This window comes from Thermobia domestica, chromosome 7, assembly GCF_964235325.1.
Source record: "Thermobia domestica chromosome 7, izTheDome1.hap1.1, whole genome shotgun sequence".
NCBI lineage: Eukaryota > Metazoa > Arthropoda > Insecta > Zygentoma > Lepismatidae > Thermobia > Thermobia domestica.
The window spans coordinates 30,864,700-30,885,093 of NC_137460.1; the positions used below are offsets into that span (position 1 = coordinate 30,864,700).

The following is a 20,394-nucleotide window of genomic DNA, read 5'->3' on the forward strand; positions in this document are numbered from 1 at the left end:
TCAGATAAAACATCTAGTACCACTAAAATGAAAACGGTTGAAGATATTTGAAGATAATAACGGGTGACCAGAATAAAATTCCTATAGGAAATCACAGAGGGTATTTGTCATTCTAGGGCTCGAAAATGTTACAAGAGAGAAGATAATTAGAGTAAAATGCCATAATGCAAAGGAGGAAATCTAATTCCTAGAAAATCATCGTCCCAACGTTCTCTGTAAATGGGTGACGCGGGACGGGAAGGAACGGTGAAATTGTAAATGAGATCCTTAGTTTTTGCAAATTGTATCTACACAACAAAATTACCTGAAATGTGTTTCTATAAGAGATTAATGCGTGTAATGGAAAAAGGTAGGTAAAATTCTTGTAAAATGTTACCTTCCCTTTTGATTGCAGGGAATGATTTGTGCAAAAATGAATCAACAGAAATGCGAAACCAATTTGTCGAACAATGCAATTTCAGAAAATTGTGTACAAATGCTGGTTTTCCTCAAAAGTCGTCTCCACAATATTGGTCCATTACAATACCAGTCATTTAAACACCCAAGCATATCAGACAAACCATACCTATCGCAATTGAAAGTTGGGTTCTCTTTTAAGATTTTACCATTTATTCCCGCTTCACCCACTTACGGAGGGAGATCGGAAAGATAATTTTCTATCAATTAGATTTCCTCTGTAGCATTATATCACTTATACTTTAATAACCTTTTTCTCTGTTGGATTGTTCTCAAGGCGTGGAATGATAAATACCCTCTGTATTTTAATATACGAGTTTTATCCTGTTCATTTATCTCCAACAGTTTTCATATTAGTGGTCCTGGACGTTTTATCTGACACAGGCACGATGTCTTGATGACCATTTTGACGGTGATCCATATGAAGAATCTTTTGCCACAACGCTGCTTAGTGTATGAAGATCCATCGACCTATCTATCACTTGACCCATATTTCCGATTAAAATTTCTAGGGCGGTCCTGGGAGGCATCGCGACAACATTATTCGATTTGCCCCATGGCTTTCCTATTTCAGTTTTTATTTGATTCATTTATGTTCAACCGTTTCCATATTAGTAGTACTGGACGTTTATCTGACACGGGTAACGTATCTTGGCGGACATTTTGAATACCGTGACAGATATGAAAAATATTTTGCCACATCGCTTTTTAGTTTTCAAAGATCTATCGAACGAGTTGTCACTCGCCCCATATTTCAATTTAAAATTTTAAAATTGGGCCCCGGGACCCATTGAAGAGCGGAATTGTGGGCACCGCGACATCACATTCGATTTTCCCCATGGTATTACCTATTTGAGTTTTTGTTCAGTTCATTTATGTTCAACCGTTTACGAGATATTTCCGTGGAAATATTAAAATGGGCCACCCTGTATATATACAAAAATCATGCTTGTCGTAAAAGTGTAAAATTGAGTGAACACCCCTGGATGAAATTCTGCACAAGCCAATGGCTCGAGCTATACAGGAGACAACTTATTAGGCCTTATGCAGAGTCATTCGGAAGCGTGTTTAGTACCATACTAAAAACGTAGACTAACATATGTTTCCTGCAGTAGTAATGGCTTTAGTATGACGCTAATCATATGTCAAAACGACTCTGCATAAGGCGGATATAGTTTAATTTAGTTTGGGATGGTATGAAAGTATCACATATGGATCCACTGTAGCATCCAGGGGAGGGATGGGAGTCCAGCCGACCTGGCCTTCACCAAAACTACCTTTTAATAGGTGTATATATATAAAATAATGCACCATGTTATTCTGAATTGATGTAAATCTTTTGCGTATTTTAAGCCTACATTATACATCCAGGAAGCAATCTTCCCGCAACAAACGACGCTTCTGGATGCGCTAGTCTGTGGATTCATCATAACGTACCGACCGACAATTTAGAACATAAGCTGTATATTCATTGTCGAGTTAGAAAATTTATTTCCGTTTTTCATCTTCATTGAACTCAGTGATGATTTCAAAGTTTCCCACGGATAGGCTTACCATACTTCAGGGATTCAAGCCGGCGTCCGAAAAATTGTCTGGAATTAACTAATGTCCGAAATTTTAGGGGAAATTGAAGGCCGGGAAATTTCACTGTACTTGGTCAAGTGGTTGGCTTGCAAATTTGTTCTTTGCTGATATTTATGAAAAAATCAATAGCGATAAGGTGTTCTTCAGAAGAATACTTTACTCAGAAAAATAATTTAGAAAATAATTAAGAAATTATATAAAAATATAGGCTATTTTAAGTAAAGAAAGTGAGCATAAGCATTTTTGCAACTTAAGGCTAAATTTCTTTAACTTCAACAACTTCACAACATTCTAAACAAAGTTTCCGGAATTCGTGTCCAGAAATTATGGTAATCCTACGCCGGGAGATTTTTTAAACACACATAGGACGAAAGTAGCAAAAATACTGGTAACCCATGGTGAACATGATCAGAGATATGTTTGTGGGGGAATAGCCCTCCTTAGCGATCTCTTGAAATCACCACTGATTTGATTAACATTTATTTTACTGAAAGAAGAAAGGATGAGTTTGCTCCCAAATCATCACAATATCTGAGTGCAACAATGTGTGAACTAGAGGCCATTGAGGGAAAGAAAACATGACAGAAGATAATTCATTTGGCTTAAAAACAAAATTTTCTACAAAATTTTAGCAACACCGCACATGATTAATATGGTTGAGATGATGGACCGTATAGTATATCGTTTACCTTATTTTTTGTAGGATTAAGACCGTATGTCTAGCAACATTGATACAATAGGTGGTCAGAAAGTAACAAACAAGACTTAGAATTCAGAAGAAATTTGACTTCCTGTGAGTGTGTGTATGTCCCGCTTTCCTTTCTCCTCACAAATATAACTTTGCAATAATTTATCAGATGATACAAGTTGTCTGAGTAGTTTGGCTGCAAGAAGGAATCATTGGCTGCAAGAGACTTTCATAATACCCTAAAATTCGATAATATTCGTACTTTCGATAATACCCGAAGCTTCGATAATACCCGAAACTTCCATAATACTCGAAGTTTCGATAATACCCGAAACTTCGATAATTTCAAATACTCGAACGGTTTCGAGTAACCCCTCGACAACTCGATAAATTTTCACTTTCGAAGTTCGAAAGGTCCTCAGCCTTACCGAACACCTCGAATTACATCTACCTACGACCATAACACGGCGGTGCCACACCTTGTTGCCAATATTGAGAAAATGTCCCTTCCTCGTTTAACAATGGCAGCACAACAGTGTTTACAACCATATCTCCATATTCTGCGCAATTCAAGGTCCCATCGATGAAAGCAGGTCAAAGAAGTTTCCAGCCCCATATTCCACACCACACCATTACTTACCTGCATCTTTAATCTTTGATGCATTTATTCAATTAGGATTTGTGCTAACCAAGTACGAAACATTTTGCTTGTTAAAATCACCTGTTACATAGAAATTTTCATCGTCACTAAAAACTGTTATGAGGAAACACTGGGTTACAAGCTATCTGGGCCAAAGCCCACTCAGAAAACTCCATTGATCTCACATATCACACTAATAGTTTTGTTTCAACTGTAATTTTTAAGGTTGCCACTTTTCTCTTTTAAGATTCTTTGAACACTTTTGACATTAACATTATGTTCACTTGATAGACGTTGCACACTCTTTGTAGGGCTTTCCACCATTAAACCCAAAACTGCTGTTGATGTATCTGGATCAGTTGCACTTCGTGGTCGTCCTGGCTGAGGTAAATCATCAACATTTCCTGTTACTCTAGCGTAAGTTTCGTTCGATACCCGCCAGAATGCGTAAGCGTGACCTGTGTTTGCGCAGACTGGCTGCGCTGTCGTCAAGGCCACGCGGTGCGCCAGCCATCTTCCACCGTCTGCTATAATGTTTACTGTGCAACAGAAAAACCAGTGCGTTCTTTGGTTCGCGGAAACAAAGTCGATTGATATCGGCTCGTTGGAAGAACTTATCCACGTCAAACTGCACCTGACAAAGCTATTCGACAATGGCTTAATCAGTTCAAAAACACAGGGAGCCTGGAAACAACATTCGATAGGCTTACAAGAACATCAGAAAAAAATATGAAACGTATCCGCCAGCCCTCTCTTAGAAGCCCAAAGAAATCAATTGCTCTAAGAAATCTTGAGTTACAGATTCTAGAAACATCTATTCAAAATGCATCTCACAAACGGATACGCCTTCATGCCTATAAAATTCATGTAAACACGAAATAAAGCATACCGATAGCCCGAAGCGTACTATTTTGATATTTTCTACACATTTTAAGGCTAAAACCATTGAATTGCTTTTAACGCTTTTCTTTTCATAGTAACTATTCAAAATCCTGGCATTCATTTTTGATGAACCTGTATAACAAAACCTATCGTGAATCTATTCCAACTTCAAAACCGTTGCAGATTTTGGAAAAATATTTTTACCACTGGATTTCTCTTCGAACGAGGAAGTTTTTTTTAATATGTCATATGACCATTTTGCCATTTAAAATCAACAAATTGATTCCAATATGGCGGCCACCAACATGGCAAATCTTAACCATGACATAATGATTCACCCTCCCACCAACATACATCCGAATTGACTTCGGATCGACTGCAATTACAGTTTCGGAAATGTTTAGCCCAGTCCAGACTTTTGGCCACGCCCAGTAGAGTAATGAAAGAATAATATTGTAATATATATGTGTGTAATTTTCTAGAGAGTACAAAATGATACGTACTGAATTAACCAACATTTCTTAGATGAAACTTTTTGCTTGCATGCCCTCTACGTCAGTAGTTTCATAATCAAATGAGACATTATTCTTTTAAGAATGGGAGAAATGCCAACAACAAACACTACTCCATTAAATGCTATTTTGTAACTACTGAATAATAGATAATTTTTAGGTATAATTTTTACCTTCGCTGTTTTCAAAAAAGTGGAAAAATGATGTTGAAATGTGGAAAAATGAAATTAGTAATGATCGACAAAATATCGAAATTTAACAAAACATGAAATAAATTATAGACCTCAAAAGTAGACAGCTCAAACAAAATATGTATTCCGTATTATTTTGTAATTTGCGCTGTTATTACCATTTATTTTGTAGTTTACTTGTCACAAGTCTCTTTCGACTTCTATTATTTATAATAGACTAAATATTTCAAATGATTTTACGCGTCTCTTCATTAATAGAGTTTCTAGATATGGCGTATAATATTGACGTGCTACTCGCATGGGAAGGATATGTGAAGTTCAAATTGAGAAACCATCGAGAAAAAAGTTTTGGTTTACCTAGAAAAAAGCAGTCACACATGGTTAGATATCATAGTAGGATAGATTATAATCATTATCAAATAAGTTGGCTTTGTGTGTAAACAAATTTACTCAGGAGTTTTTGTTTTGGGCAATAATTCTTCGAGGTCCTTAAATCATATCATCATATTTCAATGTTAATTTTTTCTGACTTGTTTTATGTGTTCCTATTAGCCTCTGTATTTAACATTTCATAATCTTTTTGAAGAGAGAAAAAGTGACAATTCTCCTGTCTCGGAATCTAACCTCCAACTTTTGTTTAATTGTTTTATTTTCCCTATTATTTTACCACTGGTCTATCTGCTCGGTCGTTATTAGAAGTGAAAGCGCAACACTTGCGGCATCGAGTTTTCACATGTGTATATTGGGGCATTTGCGGTAATATTCAAAATAACATTCTCCAGGCTGAGAGAGGATATTTTCTTGTGTTGAGTTTAACGACAGGCACAGAATTGCTACGAAAAGACCAAATTTTATTACATTGGTGTAGCCAACAAGTTGTTCTAGAGGGAAGATAACACGGCTTTCAGAGGCCTGGGTTTTCTTTATACTAAAAGCAGTTAAAATTTTTCATAATATAAATGATTATTAACTCGCCATACAAACACAAATCTTTCTCACAGCACTTGCAAACATGTGAATGCAAGTACAAGGATCAGTTATCAAAAAAAAAAAAAAAGAAAGATCAATTACTGAGAAAAATACTAAACATATCTGAAAAATATAAACAAATGCATGTTTATGACTGGCTAAAATTGGAAAAAAATATAAACAGGTCTTTGTCTCTGATTGGTCGAACGTCTGACTTTGATATTTAAAGGGAACTTCTACAAATATTTATTATTTTTTTCTTTTATAGTTTCTCTAACAGTTTTCCAATAACTATTTGCCAATGGTTACTCAGAGTTGAAATATTCTTCTTTTTCGTTTTTAACATATTGAGATATTTATAATTACGCGTAACTATTACGGGATTATCTGAACAAAAGCTTGCTAGCGGAATGATTAGTCACAACAGTTGTCCATTGTCATGAGCATATTTAGGGACTAGTGGTCTGATTTTACTCGTAATAAGCATAAGAAACAGTCAAAATCAACTTTCAATGAATTAGAAATTTATTTTACTGATTTATAATAGAGTTCGGTTAGTACATTAGTAAATAGCTTGTCTTCTGTAAAAAAAAAAAAATCACTCCAACTTTTGAATGTGTGCCATTTTCCTCAAGAATTTCTTAACATCTTCCCAAGTTAAACATTCAGTTAATACGTTTTGTATTCTTCTGTCCATCTTATGTACTGATGTCATCTGTTTGCATTCACTGTTTAAAATTCTGATTTCATATAAGTAATCGTTGTACGTAATCGTTTTAGATACTTCATCAAACATTACACATTAAGAGTTGACTTACCTAATGATTTGAGTCTGTGGTTTTACCGTTTAACAATGTTTTTCGTTCTGTGCTGTTGATTCGAGCAATTTCACATAAAGATGTCAATACTGGGAGTTTAACTATATAACGAAATACTTTGGATAGATTAATAATTACCTGCACCTTAGGCAAAAAGTGCTCATACACAAGCACTATACCTAATATAATGTTAATGTAAAAATAACAAAAGAAGAATGTTTTTAAGATATGTAAAAAAGAAATATATTATGGGATAGTGTTATGTAATTAGTTGCTATGTAGTTGTTTATGGATACCTAATCATCATGTCTGTGTGCATGATAGTTTGAATGAAAATACATAAAAGTGTATCAACTAATAAACCATTTAGTACCGTTCATCGATTTTATAATTCTTATAGAAAAGGTGAGAATAATAGTATATATAATTATTAAAGATATTTTTACATGCAAACAATTGCTACCATTCAAGATTTGTATATCATCGATCGAACCAGGTTGACGACTACCCTTGGTGAGTCGTTGTAAAAATTTTGGTTTACCTCACCCGGGATTTTTCATAAATTCATATCCCGAAGCAAAGTAAGGGTGAATTTACTTTTGTAATAAGGTTAATGAATACAAATTTCACAAGACTAAGAAGTGGTAGAATAATTATAAGAAAAATGAACGGTGAAGCAATGGAGAATGAATCCAATAATAGTGACAACGGTGAACATAGTGTGGCACCAGGAATGACATCAGAAGACCGAATCTTGCTAGCCTTACAGCGGCAATTGATTCAGATGTCTACCGAATTAAAGCAGACGATAGAACAGAAGTCTGAAGAATCCAATAAGCAATACGAGGAATTAAGTAGACGAATGGAACAGAAGTCAGATGAAACGAAACAGTCAATTGTCCAGGCGATGAATCACATCACCTCGCAGTTCGAGGAAAAGTTAAAAAGAATATCTGAGGATTGTCAGGATAAGCACAACCACCAAATCCAAGAAATCAGTGATGTAAAAAAGGATTTAGAAGTAATAGAATCTTCTGTTCAACAGCAAAAGATTCAGGTCATCAATAATTCTAACAACATACGTGCAAATACGCAATTGATAGCTACTCTACAGGAAGAAATTAGAACGCTACAGGTTAAGGACAACACATACCACAATAATATGGGTAGTGATCGCTTGGAGTTTCCCCACTCACCAGAGATGACTTCGCCTTCACCTGTGTCTGATGAGGATATTATTTTGGAAGAAATTCATCCGAAGAGGACAGATGGGCGGAAAAGGGATGGTGCAACGACATATCACGTCATGGATAGGCATTGTCACCCAATAAGTACACGGAATGATAAAAGGAAGGTAAAGTTAAGTGTTAAGATGTGTGAAATACGGGCTATGAGTAAATTCGGTGGTAAATGTAATGAAAACGCTACTTCTTTCCTGAAAAATTTCAGGACGAATGCAATATAATGGGTATAGTTAGATCACAATATATGAAATTAATCCCTCATGTATTACTCCCACCATGTTCTTTATGGTTTAAAGCAGTACGTGATCACATCAATACATATGAGGAATTCAAAGCGGCACTGATCGCAAATTATGAAAATGACTTTTTGCTTGCAAATAGAGATGCCACCCTTAGAAATCAACATTTCAATCCTCGTTTGCACAAATCTGTTGTCGAGTTTGTTGTAAATACATACAACGAATTAAAAGTCGTAAATCCCTTGCAATCGGAATCTAGAATAATAGCATCGATTTGAAATTTGCTCCCATTTAAGTTACAACAGATCTTGTTTTCTACACAGTATATGAGTTTCAATCATTTATTAATGCTTGTCCAATGCTATGAAACTCAATACCATGCTTTGAATCAACAAGTAGGAGTGGGTAAAAGTAAAAATAATTCAGATCATTTTGTACCTGTTCGGAATCTAAATATCCGTAGTGTGAACGATACGGAACACAACCTAAGCCGAGTAAATTCTAACAATCAAAACGAGCAAAATAGGCAAAGTTATGTAGGGAATCCGCCTAACCTAATTAATCGTGGTAATCCTGATGTCAGATCACCCAACAGAAGTAGACATAAAAACAATCGGAATATAGGGCGAAATTACAGGAATACAACAAGCTACATGGATAGACGTAATTGGAGGTCAAGAGATGGCACTTCGTATCAAAATCAGAATCACGATGAAATACATGTACAACATATTGTGGAACCTAATCATGATTGTGCAGTACAATGTACTTTATTAGAATCATATGCAAGTATGAATGTAAGCTGATTACCGTTAATGAAATTAGGTTAAACCCATATCAGTTATAGATTCTTGTGAACTTTTATTTTTAAGTTTATGTGTTAATATTAATAATGAAAACAATTCTTATAACTTCGCTATACAGGCAATATGAGGAATTATAATTCGATTCATAAATGATTAAAAGCAAAGGTTATTTATATTAGATTGATTTGTGTTGAAAACTTAATTGCCAAAGATTATGTTAAGAATAAGATCCATTCTATAAAACTAATTATTCGACGACTGTTTTTATGAGCTATCCTATATATTATTCGAACAAGATTCTTCTTTATTATGACATCTTAGTGCTACGATGTATACATTAAAATACACCATCTAACTTATTTGTTATTCAATGCGCCCTGAAAGATCAAACATTATTGGTAACATCACCGTTTGCAATAATGATTGAAACTATTAATCATGGTAATTTGTGTTTCACCCTCGTTAATTATATTAATAAGCGTCGACGTTTTTAATAATAAAGGATAAATATTAATGTAATAAAAGATAAATGATAATGGAATAAAAGATTTATTGTGAATTTATTTATACGAATGAAAATAAATGATGTTATATATACGAGGGTTGATGAAAATGTAACGGATGTAATCAATGGAATATCGTTATTGTAAACGGACCAGTGGTTCTTGAAGATAAAAGCCAAGCTCGCTTATGACTTTTATATTCAGTCCAATTGTCGGGCGACATTTTATATAACGAAATACTTTGGATAGATTAATAATTACCTGCACCTTAGGCAGAAAGTGCTCATACACAAGCACTATACCTAATATAATGTTAATGTAAAAATAACAAAAGAAGAATGTTTTTAAGATATGTAAAAAAGAAATATATTATGGGATAGTGTTATGTAATTAGTTGCTATGTAGTTGTTTATGGATACCTAATCATCATGTCTGTGTGTATGATAGTTTGAATGAAAATACATAAAAGTGTATCAACTAATAAACCATTTAGTACCGTTCATCGATTTTATAATTCTTATAGAAAAGGTGAGAATAATAGTATATATAATTATTAAAGATATTTTTTACATGCAAACAATTGCTACCACTCAAGATTTGTATATCATCGATCGAACCAGGTTGACGACTACCCTTGGTGAGTCGTTGTAACTACAGTCCTACAAAATAATATAAAAAACTCTCAAGTCTTTACTGATGTGGTGCATCTTTCATAATGGAAACTCTCCCAACATCGACATCATCTACAGGGAGGAATGCTAGAAGAGAACACATTCTGAGGAGAGACTCACCTCTGGAACTGATTTATAGTCATTTGTGGGGCCTAATTACTGAACCTTACTTCACAAGCACTAATTAAAATGGAATTACACCCACTAATCTGCGTTTCCGGGAATCAGGAACAGTGTTCTTAGAGATGTTATCGCAGGTTGATCGAAATCGAATTTGATTAATTTTGAATTCTAATCATTAATATTAGCCTTCACCAAACTGAAAGAATCTCTGATACGTCTTACTATCTTTTACTGGTGAGAGACCAAAGATCAAATATACAATGTTTGCTTCCTCCAAGTTACTTCCGATGTCTGGTTGTGCTGTCTAGAAGTGGGCAAACTCCCGACTACAACACTTAATTGTTCCGTCCATTAAAAAACGTAGCGTGCTCAGTTGTACAATATCTTTTCTTCGTAGTGCAAAATAATATTTTTCTTTCCTCTGCGGTGTCATCTGAAAGCAGGAAGTATTTCCCATCATCTGTCTTCAGAATATACACACATTTCACGGTGTGTACCGCAAATGTGCCACTATCTAAGGAAAAGTTTTGAACAGTACCGCAAATGTCCCATGAAAAATGGTTTTCTTTCTGTACCGCAAGTATCCAATACTGCAAATGTCTATGCTGTCTTATATACGAAGACTGTCAAACGAGTTTGCTGTTCACTTAGCTCAAATAGAATTTACCTAGTTTCATTCTTCACATACATTAAGATCCTGCAGCTAATATTTTTTAAATAATTTTATGACAGAAGACATACTACATAAGATTTGATAACATGTTTCGTACGTGACTCTAAATTCAAAATAACCGTTCTCTTCGGAATGAAATTTGAAAAGTAAGCTTTCTGGTTTGGTTTGTTTTCGTTTATCGACCCACGCTTATGCTAGGGCGGATAAAGGATACGTTGAAGAGTAAGTGTTCAGGGATATGTTCACTAATAAGGAGATAACTTTTACTTGCGTTTATTGTCCTGTTCGCAGCTTCCACTGTTTCTGGCAAACATTTTGTAAATTTGAAAGTTATTAGGACTTGAGTTACGAGTTGCTCGTTTTCTGCTTCTAAAAATGTTCAATATTTTTGTTACTGCTTCAATATTCTTAAAGGCACATTTCATTTCAAATCTTACACGTGATAGCCAAATGTGTACTATGACCATTTTGAATTCTTATGAAAAAATATATATTAAAGATGAACACAGCCAGACTACAGAAACAAAATAGTTTTGTCTCTGATTATTTTCAACAGTGTTGCAGCCTCTTAAAGAATCAAATAGTTACTTTTGCAGCAAACTGAGGAATTTTGTGTTTTTATGGTAGGGGAGACCGGGTATGGTTGTAACACTTTTTACATTTTTATCCATAACTAGACTCCAATTGAAGAAAAATACGAATTTTTGCACGTGATCGGAAGTTTGGACATCCTTCTCTCAAAATACCTAGCAAATATCAGATAATGTAAAGTATTTGCTAAGATATAGTGAGAAAACAAAGACTATCCAAATGTTAAAACCAACCCCGACGTTGAGGTTGGTTGTAACAGTGATTGGGGTTCGTTGTAACGCGCTGTATCTTTGGTAAGTGGATACAATTGCTATTACATATATCACAACATTAACACAAAATTAGATTATAAGATCGATATTTAATATGTTCCTCTGTTACAGGTTCAGAGAGTGAAATAGATTACGTTTGAGAACTTTATGACTAATGAAAGTACTGTGCTCTTTTACATGTATATATATCTAACTCTCTCTTCACATTGGAAATATATCTTAGCAGCGAATGGATAGCTAGGTCTGCAGTTTACAGTATACATACAATAAAATAGCTAATAGTTTGATGAATGAACAGAATTGTATGATATATTTAGGTTTACTTTGCCTTTTACATATCAGGTTTACCTAAAGAAATGTAACCCTAACTAGCCTTGACATATTTCTTTTAGCTTAAAAATGTCAACAGATCATTTGTTATAATAACCATTATATGAAACATAATACTAGACCCTATGCACATCTACATTTCGACATCTACATCTACTCTAGTACCCTATGCACTTCGACACTCAAATTTACACTTTCAGTTACCTAGTCTACTTTTATCTTTACAGTAGTAATCGCATGACTTGGTCTCACTTTTTGGCCCCTGGGTCCCTGCCTCAGGACCCATGGTCCCTGGCCCAGGGTCAATGACCTAGGGGTACCATGGCCCACCCCCTAAAATTTGGCAGGGGTACATAGGACCACCCCCAGGACCCATGGTCCCTGGCCCGTGTCAATGACCTAGGGGTACTTAGGACCTCCCCTCTAGATTTTGGCAGGGGTACATAGGACCACCCCTTAAATTTTGGAAATTGCCAAATCTAAAAATTGGGTGTGGTAGCCTAGGACCACAGTATGTACCTCTATCAGTATTGGGTGTCTATGTCGTTCCCTTTCATGAGTAAAAAATTGCCAAAAATTCAAATTTCGGGGTGTTTTTTGACCTAATTTATCCCCTTGGATGAGGTATTATTACCCTATATGGTTATATGTGCATATACAGGGATTCATTCCCTTTTATAAGACATGGGTATATTAATGCACCCCTTGAAATTTTTGGGAGGGGTACTTTGGCCCACCCCTTCAATTTTGGAAATTGTCCAATTTAAACATTTTGGTACAATAGTATAGAACCCTAATATGTATTATGATAAATTTGGGTGGTCCACCTCGTTCCCTTCTAGGGGTACAAAATTGCCAAAATATAAACGTAAGCAATACGTAGTACCACGTGTTTGGTTTTTGGTCGATTTTATCCCCTTTGATGAGGTTATTATCCTATATATATAGTTATATGGTCATGTATAGGGGTCCATTACCTTTCATAAGATATGGGTATATTTGTGCACTCCTTTAAAAATTTGGGAGGGGTACTTTTGGCCCACCCCTTAAATTTTGGAAATTGCTCATTTTATATATTTGGTATTATAGTACGGGACCCTAACATGTATTATAATAAATTTGGGTGGTCCACTTCGTTCCCTTTTAGGGGTACAAAATTGCCAAATTTTAGTACAACCACGTGTTTGGTTTTTGGTTATTTTATTCCCTTGGATGAGGTCCTATTACCTTATATGGGTGTATACAGGTGTTTATTTCCTATTGTAAGACGTAGGTACATTTGTGCACCCCGGCAGGAGTGCCTTGGCCCACCCCTTAAATTTTGGAAATTGCCCAATTTAAACATTTGGTATAATAGTATAGAACCCTAATATAGATCACTATAAATTTCGGTGGTCTATCTCGTTCCCTTTTAGGGGTACAAAATTGCCAAAATATAAACGTAAGCATTACGTTGTACCACGTGTTTGGTTTTTGACCTAATTCATTTCCTTGGATGAGATCCTATTACCTTATATGGTTATATGACCATGTATAGGAGTCCATTCCCTATTATGAAACATAAGTACATATGTGCACCCCCGGGAATGGTACCTTGGCCCGCCCCTTAAGTTTTAGAAATTGCCAAATTTAAACATTTGGTATCATAGTACTGGACCCTAATATATATTACTACAAAATTTGGGTGGTCCACCTCGTTCCCTTTTAGGGTGCATTTTGTTCCGCTTTAGGAGTGAACCTTGCAATCGTCCCGAGTTTGATTCTTGGAAATGTTGAATTTAACGTCCCCGCGAAAACGGTGATAGACCGAAACATGAACTTACTTGACTGAGGATTGAAGCAGTGGCCTCATACAGTAGAGAGACAAGCACTGAGCCATCGTACACGTGTGTTGATTACTATGCAATGGTCCCGAGTTTGATTCTTGGTGCTAGTTTCAGGAAATGTTAACGTCCCACTTGAAACGATGATGAGAAATGAGAAAACATCATAAACTTACTTGCTTGCGGATTGAAGCAGAGAACTCACACATCAGAAAAAAAAAAACGCTGAGCCACCGTACTCCATTCAGTGCGAGCAGTTTTGCGTATGAAAAAAGAACATGAACAGATTATGTTACATTACTACACATTTCTGCTCGTTGTTACGCATAGAAGCTTGTTATTGTGAAATTGCAGAATCTGCTTATACTACATCAGCATTTTTTTCTCAGCTGACGGACTTTTAAAGCTCAACTTTACATTTATGTCAAAGACAGTTTCGTAACATATCGATGAGTGTTACATTTTTTCAATCAAGTTTAAGGAAAATGAATCACATTTTAGATGTGTTAATTTGAATGTCGTAAGAAACTAACGAGTCAACGGTATGATGTCATTATCAAAATTGCGATACTAGATGTCGTAACGATTGATGTGTAAGGAGAAAAAACGTGAATAATGTCACAACCAATCAGATTGCTTCTTACATCACGTTTCGGCTCATGATGAAAGCTGTGTTTTCATTGGTTCTCCGTGATGTCATTGATTCATTTTCCTCGTTTCTGATTGGCTGATAGTGTTGTCACTTTATAGTTGAACCGTTTCAGACCTAAATAAATTTCTTAATTTCATTTTCAAATCCTACTTCCACGAAGATCTTGAATGAACGTAGATGTACCTCTAGTGACAGCGTGACTTTACTCCGTTCCTTGAATTTGAGGTAAGTATCGACTGCGTTTTCTTAACATCAATGGAGTGTTTTTTGCATGAGGATAACATTGTTATCATTGTTTTATTTTAACACGAAATATTTAGCAAATGGAAGAATAACTTGACCGGGGATCGAATTAGGAATCCCACACATTAGAAGTAAGCACAAGAAATTTGTTGATTTTGGTTTAGCGTCCCTTCAGTAGTGGGGTGCTAGGAATACAGCTTAATGTTGAATCTGAGCGCATACTGGGTGTTGAACCCGGGGCCACATCCCACACATTAGAAGTAAGCACGAGAAATTTGTTGATTTTGGTTTTAGCGTCCCTTCAGTAGTGGGGGGCTACGAATACAGCTTAATGTTGAATCTGATCGCATACTGGGTGTTGAACCCGGGCCAGAGGAACGTAACGCTAACCACTTAGCTCAGTTTCTGAAAGTAAACAAAGAAACTACGCACGAATTTGTTCCCTACAACGTGAGACGTGGACCTACAGTTTAATGTGGGATCTGATCTCCCGCCGAGAAACGAATTCGAGTCTTTCTTGCCTTAGCTCGAGAAAAGCAAGCGCATGAGATTTTGTTTTCGTTTCATGTTCGTCATACGTTTTAAAGTTCAGTGTCAGAGGAAAAAATGCTTACTACTACAATGATTCTTTCAGCACAGTTAGAAAAACAATTTCATTCATTCTTTTTATCACTACAGAAACTTAGGTCATTTACATGTTGATGTTGGTCCGGGTTTGACGACAATAAAACGTTTCAGTAGTAGAACTATTTGAGATATGATAATTCTTTTAGGATTGATCGTGTAGTCATTTTGATAACGTAGTGATCTCTGAATTCAATTTTAATTCGTGCTTTTTTTTCTCTTTTCGTTTTAGATATTTGTTTTTCTTTGCCTATTCCTTTTTTGCTTACCTTACCTTTTTTCCCTATTTGAATATGGCTACTTCTGGCTTTACTGTCTTGCGAGAAATCAATAGACATTATCGGCGTTTTAATCTTGAAGGACGAATGCTGGAAATTCAAATTAATGCTCCGACCAGTGGCACCGATATTGTGGAGTGGGTTCAGGCCTCCTTTCAACAGATGTTGGATTACTTATTGGAAAACGTCGACGAATCATCGATGGTTGGATTATCGATTTTATCCCACGATGAGAAGAACAAGCCATTTTATTTATCTTTCCGGCATGCAAGTAATTTGACACTGGAGACTTTATGGGCATCCTTTGATCGCATCCTTCAAAGTAACGATAGTTTTCTCATGAACGAACCGTTCATTGTCCATTTTCATCATGTGGATGTGCCCCGTGGATTTGGATTGGTGCGTCGAGGTCTTTTATCAAACGACGAATTATTAAAACGCAAGAAAGGCATTTTACGTGTAAAAAACACCGACAAGAAATGTTTAGCGTATGCGATTGTGATTGCTATTGGCCTAAAGAAATATAAGGATACAAATAAAAAAGTTTACGATCAATATCACAACCAGAGAAAGTGTGTCGTTCTCCCTGACGTACATGAACTTTTGTCCAGATCATCAGTGAATTTAGAGCATGGGGGATCCGTGGAAGAATTACGACAATTGCAACGCTACTTAACCGATTATAAACTTACCGTATACACCAGTTTTTCCGGAGAAGATATTCTGTATGAAGGGCCGGGTGGCGAAGACAAGATTCCAATCAATTTAATGTGCATCAATTCTCATTATGACATCATCACGTCATTAACGTCTGTTTTTTCTACCAACTATTACTGTGCTGCATGCCACAAAAAATATGATCATCGTAATGCACACGTCAAGAACTGTTCGGCCGTGTGCGAGAAATGTTTGCAGAAACCGCCATGTAGTAAGACCAATACGGAGAAGCAGTGTCCAGAATGCAATCGTGAATTTTATGGTGAAACATGTTATACAAATCATCTGACTCTACCATACCATAAAGGCCAACCAATATGCAAGATGGTGAAACAGTGTGCGAAATGTCTACGCATTTATTCGTTTGTCCATACAGGGGAAAGAAAACATGATTGTACAGATTATTTTTGTAATGTGTGCCATAAACACGTTACGTCTACCCACCAATGCTACATGAAGCCTGATACGACTCAATTAAAACCTGGAGTTCCATCAGTGTTACATGCCAAGAAAGCTATGATTGTCTTCTATGATATCGAAGCCACACAGGATACTTTCTTCGATGAAGACACATTCATTCATAAGCCCAATTTATTGGTGGCCCAACAAGTATGTTACAACTGTGTTCAAGATGAGGATATACATCATCCGTGTGAAGTTTGTGGACAGCGAGAACATATTTTTCAAGATGATCCGATCAATGCCTTTCTTGCGTATTTACGTCAACCACGACCCAACATCAAACTTATTGTATCTTTGGCACATAACTGTAAGGGATATGATGGTCATTTTATTCTTAAATCTTTAGTGGAAGAACATGAATTGAAACCTACTTTGATCTTGAACGGAGCAAAAATTTTAAGCATGAAAGTGAATCACTTATCGTTTATTGACTCTTTAAATTTCATGCCAATGGCTTTAAGTAAATTATCCAAGGCATTTCATTTACCAGCGACCAAAGGATATTTTCCACACTTTTTTAATACTGCTGCAAATCAAACGTATGTGGGAAAATTACCGGACATCCATTATTATGGTGCAGATGAAATGAAAGTGGATGAACGAGAAAAATTCATGACATGGTACAACGAACACCAGAACGATACGTTTATTTTCCAAGAAGAATTGGTAAACTATTGTATCCAGGACGTCAACGTACTTCGATTGGCTTGTATATCTTTCATGACCACTTTTGAACAAGAAACTCACGTCAATCCTTTCCTGGAGGCTATCACTTTGGCGAGTGCGTGCAATTTAGTATTTCGACGAAATTTCTTAAAACCTAATACTATTAGCATTCTTCCTGCACGTGGATACCGTCACAGAAACAATCAGTCACGGATTGCTTTGCAGTGGCTTGCCTACATGGAGGAAAAAGAGGGTCATTCAATTCAACATGCTGCGAGAGGAAAAGAAGTTTATGTTGCTGGTTTTCATCTGGACGGTTACTACAAAGATCCTGACACTAAAGAGAAACACGTGTATGAATTTGAAGGGTGCAGATTCCACGGCTGTCCTGTATGTGTCCCTACAGGCCGTGATCAACCCATTTATGAGAACTCCGAAGAAACAATGAACTATCGCTACGAGAGAACACAGCGTAAAATGAAATTATTACGATCCATGGGATATAAAGTACATGAAATGTGGGAATGTGAATTTCGTCAAGTGTTAAAATCCAATCCAGCATTGGCCTCTTCTTTAAGCACACATCCTTATACTAATAAGACACCATTAATCCAAGAGACAGCTTCTATGGTGGCCGTGTTAATGCCATTAAATTGTATCACGTCGCAAATGAAAATGAAGGCGAAGAAATAAAATTCTTGGATATCGTTTCCCTGTATCCTTATGTGAATAAATGTGGACGGTATCCAATAGGGCATCCACGAATATATCTACAGGGAGATCCAGAAATGCCCGACATTCAAGATGTCAACGGATTGGTCAAGTTGAAGATCTTGCCTAGCAGAAATGTGTTTCATCCAGTGCTGCCATTTCGCTCAAATAAGAAGTTGTTGTTTCCACTTTGTGCTGCCTGTGCCACAGCATTAAATCAAGATTCTGAATGTACACATTCGGACAGTGAACGAAGTCTAACGGGAACATGGGTGTCCTATGAAATTCAAAAAGCCATTGAACTTGGGTATCAAGTCATTGAAATTTACGAAATTTGGGATTACGACATCACCGTATATGATCCAGAAACCAAGACTGGCGGATTATTCAGCGAATACATTAACACATTTTTGAAATCTAAGCTGGAAGCTTCTGGATGGCCTGCCAATTGCGTCACCGAAGAAGAAAAGCAGCAGTATATCCAAGTGGTACAACAACGGGAAGGCATAACTGTAGATGCAGCAAATATAATGACAAATTCAGCACGTCGTAGTCTTGCAAAACTCTGTTTGAATGCCTTCTGGGGACGACTCGCTATAAGAGACAATTTCAGCCAAACGACCATCATTAACGACCCCAAAGAACTGTATCAAAAATTAACTGCTCCAGATATAAAAGTCAACCAAATTTTACCTGTTAACGATTCGATGTTATACCTTTATTGGCAGTATGAAGATGATGTTCCAGTACAAAATCACAATGCTAATGTTGTCCTTGGAGCATTTACAACGTGTCAAGCTCGTCTGGAACTCTACAAATATTTAGAACTGCTGCAAGAAAGAGTACTATATTTCGATACAGATTCCGTAATATTCACGCAGCGACCATCACAGCCCACAATAGAACCAGAAGTATTTCTTGGTTCAATGTCAAATGAACTGGAATCAATTGGACCAAAAGCATACATTAAAAAATTCGTGTCTGGTGGCCCAAAACAGTACGCCTTGGAAATCTACAACCCCGACACGAAATCAACCAGTTATGTATGCAAAATTCGTGGATTCACACTCAATTATACTGCAAGTCAAAAGCTAAATTTTAACAGTCTGGAGCAAATGATCATAAATCAATCGAATGAAAAAATCTCCATTAGCACGCCGCACAAAATTTACAGAACCCACGATCATCATCTTGTCACAAAACCTGAAGAAAAGAAGTACAGTTTCAACTATAAAAAACGCCGATTAATACCAGACACATACGAGACATTGCCCTATGGGTATAAAAAAGCCAAAACAGAATAACAGCCATATTTTTCCCTAATCCCACCAACATCACCTCCCAAAGACGGGGCAAAGAATCAACGCAACACGGGACATGCTTCAACGAGGCCACAGCGGAAAAACAAAACTCAGATGACATCACCTTGCAGAAACCCGTGGAGAAAAAAAAGGAATTCAGGTACGTCACATTTGCGTTTCTTTTCTCACCTCACTCTCTCTTGATCAGTTAGTTCGATGTTAATAATCTGTTTTTCTTCTTTCACAGGAAACAAAATAAATATTACCATGTATATTCATATGTTTTATTTTCTCTTTACAGAATTTGTACCCGTCACGGACACGTCTTCCTTTGAAGAAAAAAGAAATTCTGTATTCTATTTCACATGCTAAAATAAATGTACAAAAACATGATTCTGTGTTTTTATTTCACATCCTAAAATCAAATTCTTTTTCCTGTACTGCGATTTCAATTTCTTTTTTCTGAATCAGTTTACCGGTAAAATCAAACTAAATTTTTGTTTCAAAAAATTTTTAGTGTACGAAAAAAAAAACTGATTCAGAAAATTTGTGTGTACGAAAAAAAAAATGTTTTCAGAAAAATTTTTTGTGTACGAAAACAAAAATTCTGTTTCAGAAATTTTTTTGTGTGTACAAAACAAAAACTGTTTCAGAAAAATTTTTATGTACAAACAAAATTCTGTTTCAGAAAAAAATTTTTATGTACAAACAAAATTCTGTTTCAG

General features: G+C 36.0%; 1 protein-coding gene across 1 annotated transcript; it reads left to right on the plus strand.

Moving 5' to 3' along the window:
• The first annotated feature begins 18,315 nt into the window (after window positions 1-18,315).
• On the plus strand, window positions 18,316-20,058 carry LOC145688842 (uncharacterized). The gene is made up of 2 exons (XM_081763010.1): window positions 18,316-19,829; window positions 19,971-20,058. The coding sequence occupies exon 1, from the start codon at window positions 18,446-18,448 to the stop codon at window positions 19,670-19,672; it is 1,227 nt and encodes a 408-aa protein (XP_081619136.1). The 5' UTR covers window positions 18,316-18,445; the 3' UTR covers window positions 19,673-19,829; window positions 19,971-20,058.
• Window positions 20,059-20,394: the final 336 nt, after the last annotated feature.

What these genes read in the sequence shown, in the direction of transcription:
- LOC145688842 (XM_081763010.1), top strand. Translation starts at nt 18,446, where the DNA reads ATGCCCGACATTCAAGATGTCAACGGATTGGTCAAGTTGAAGATCTTG.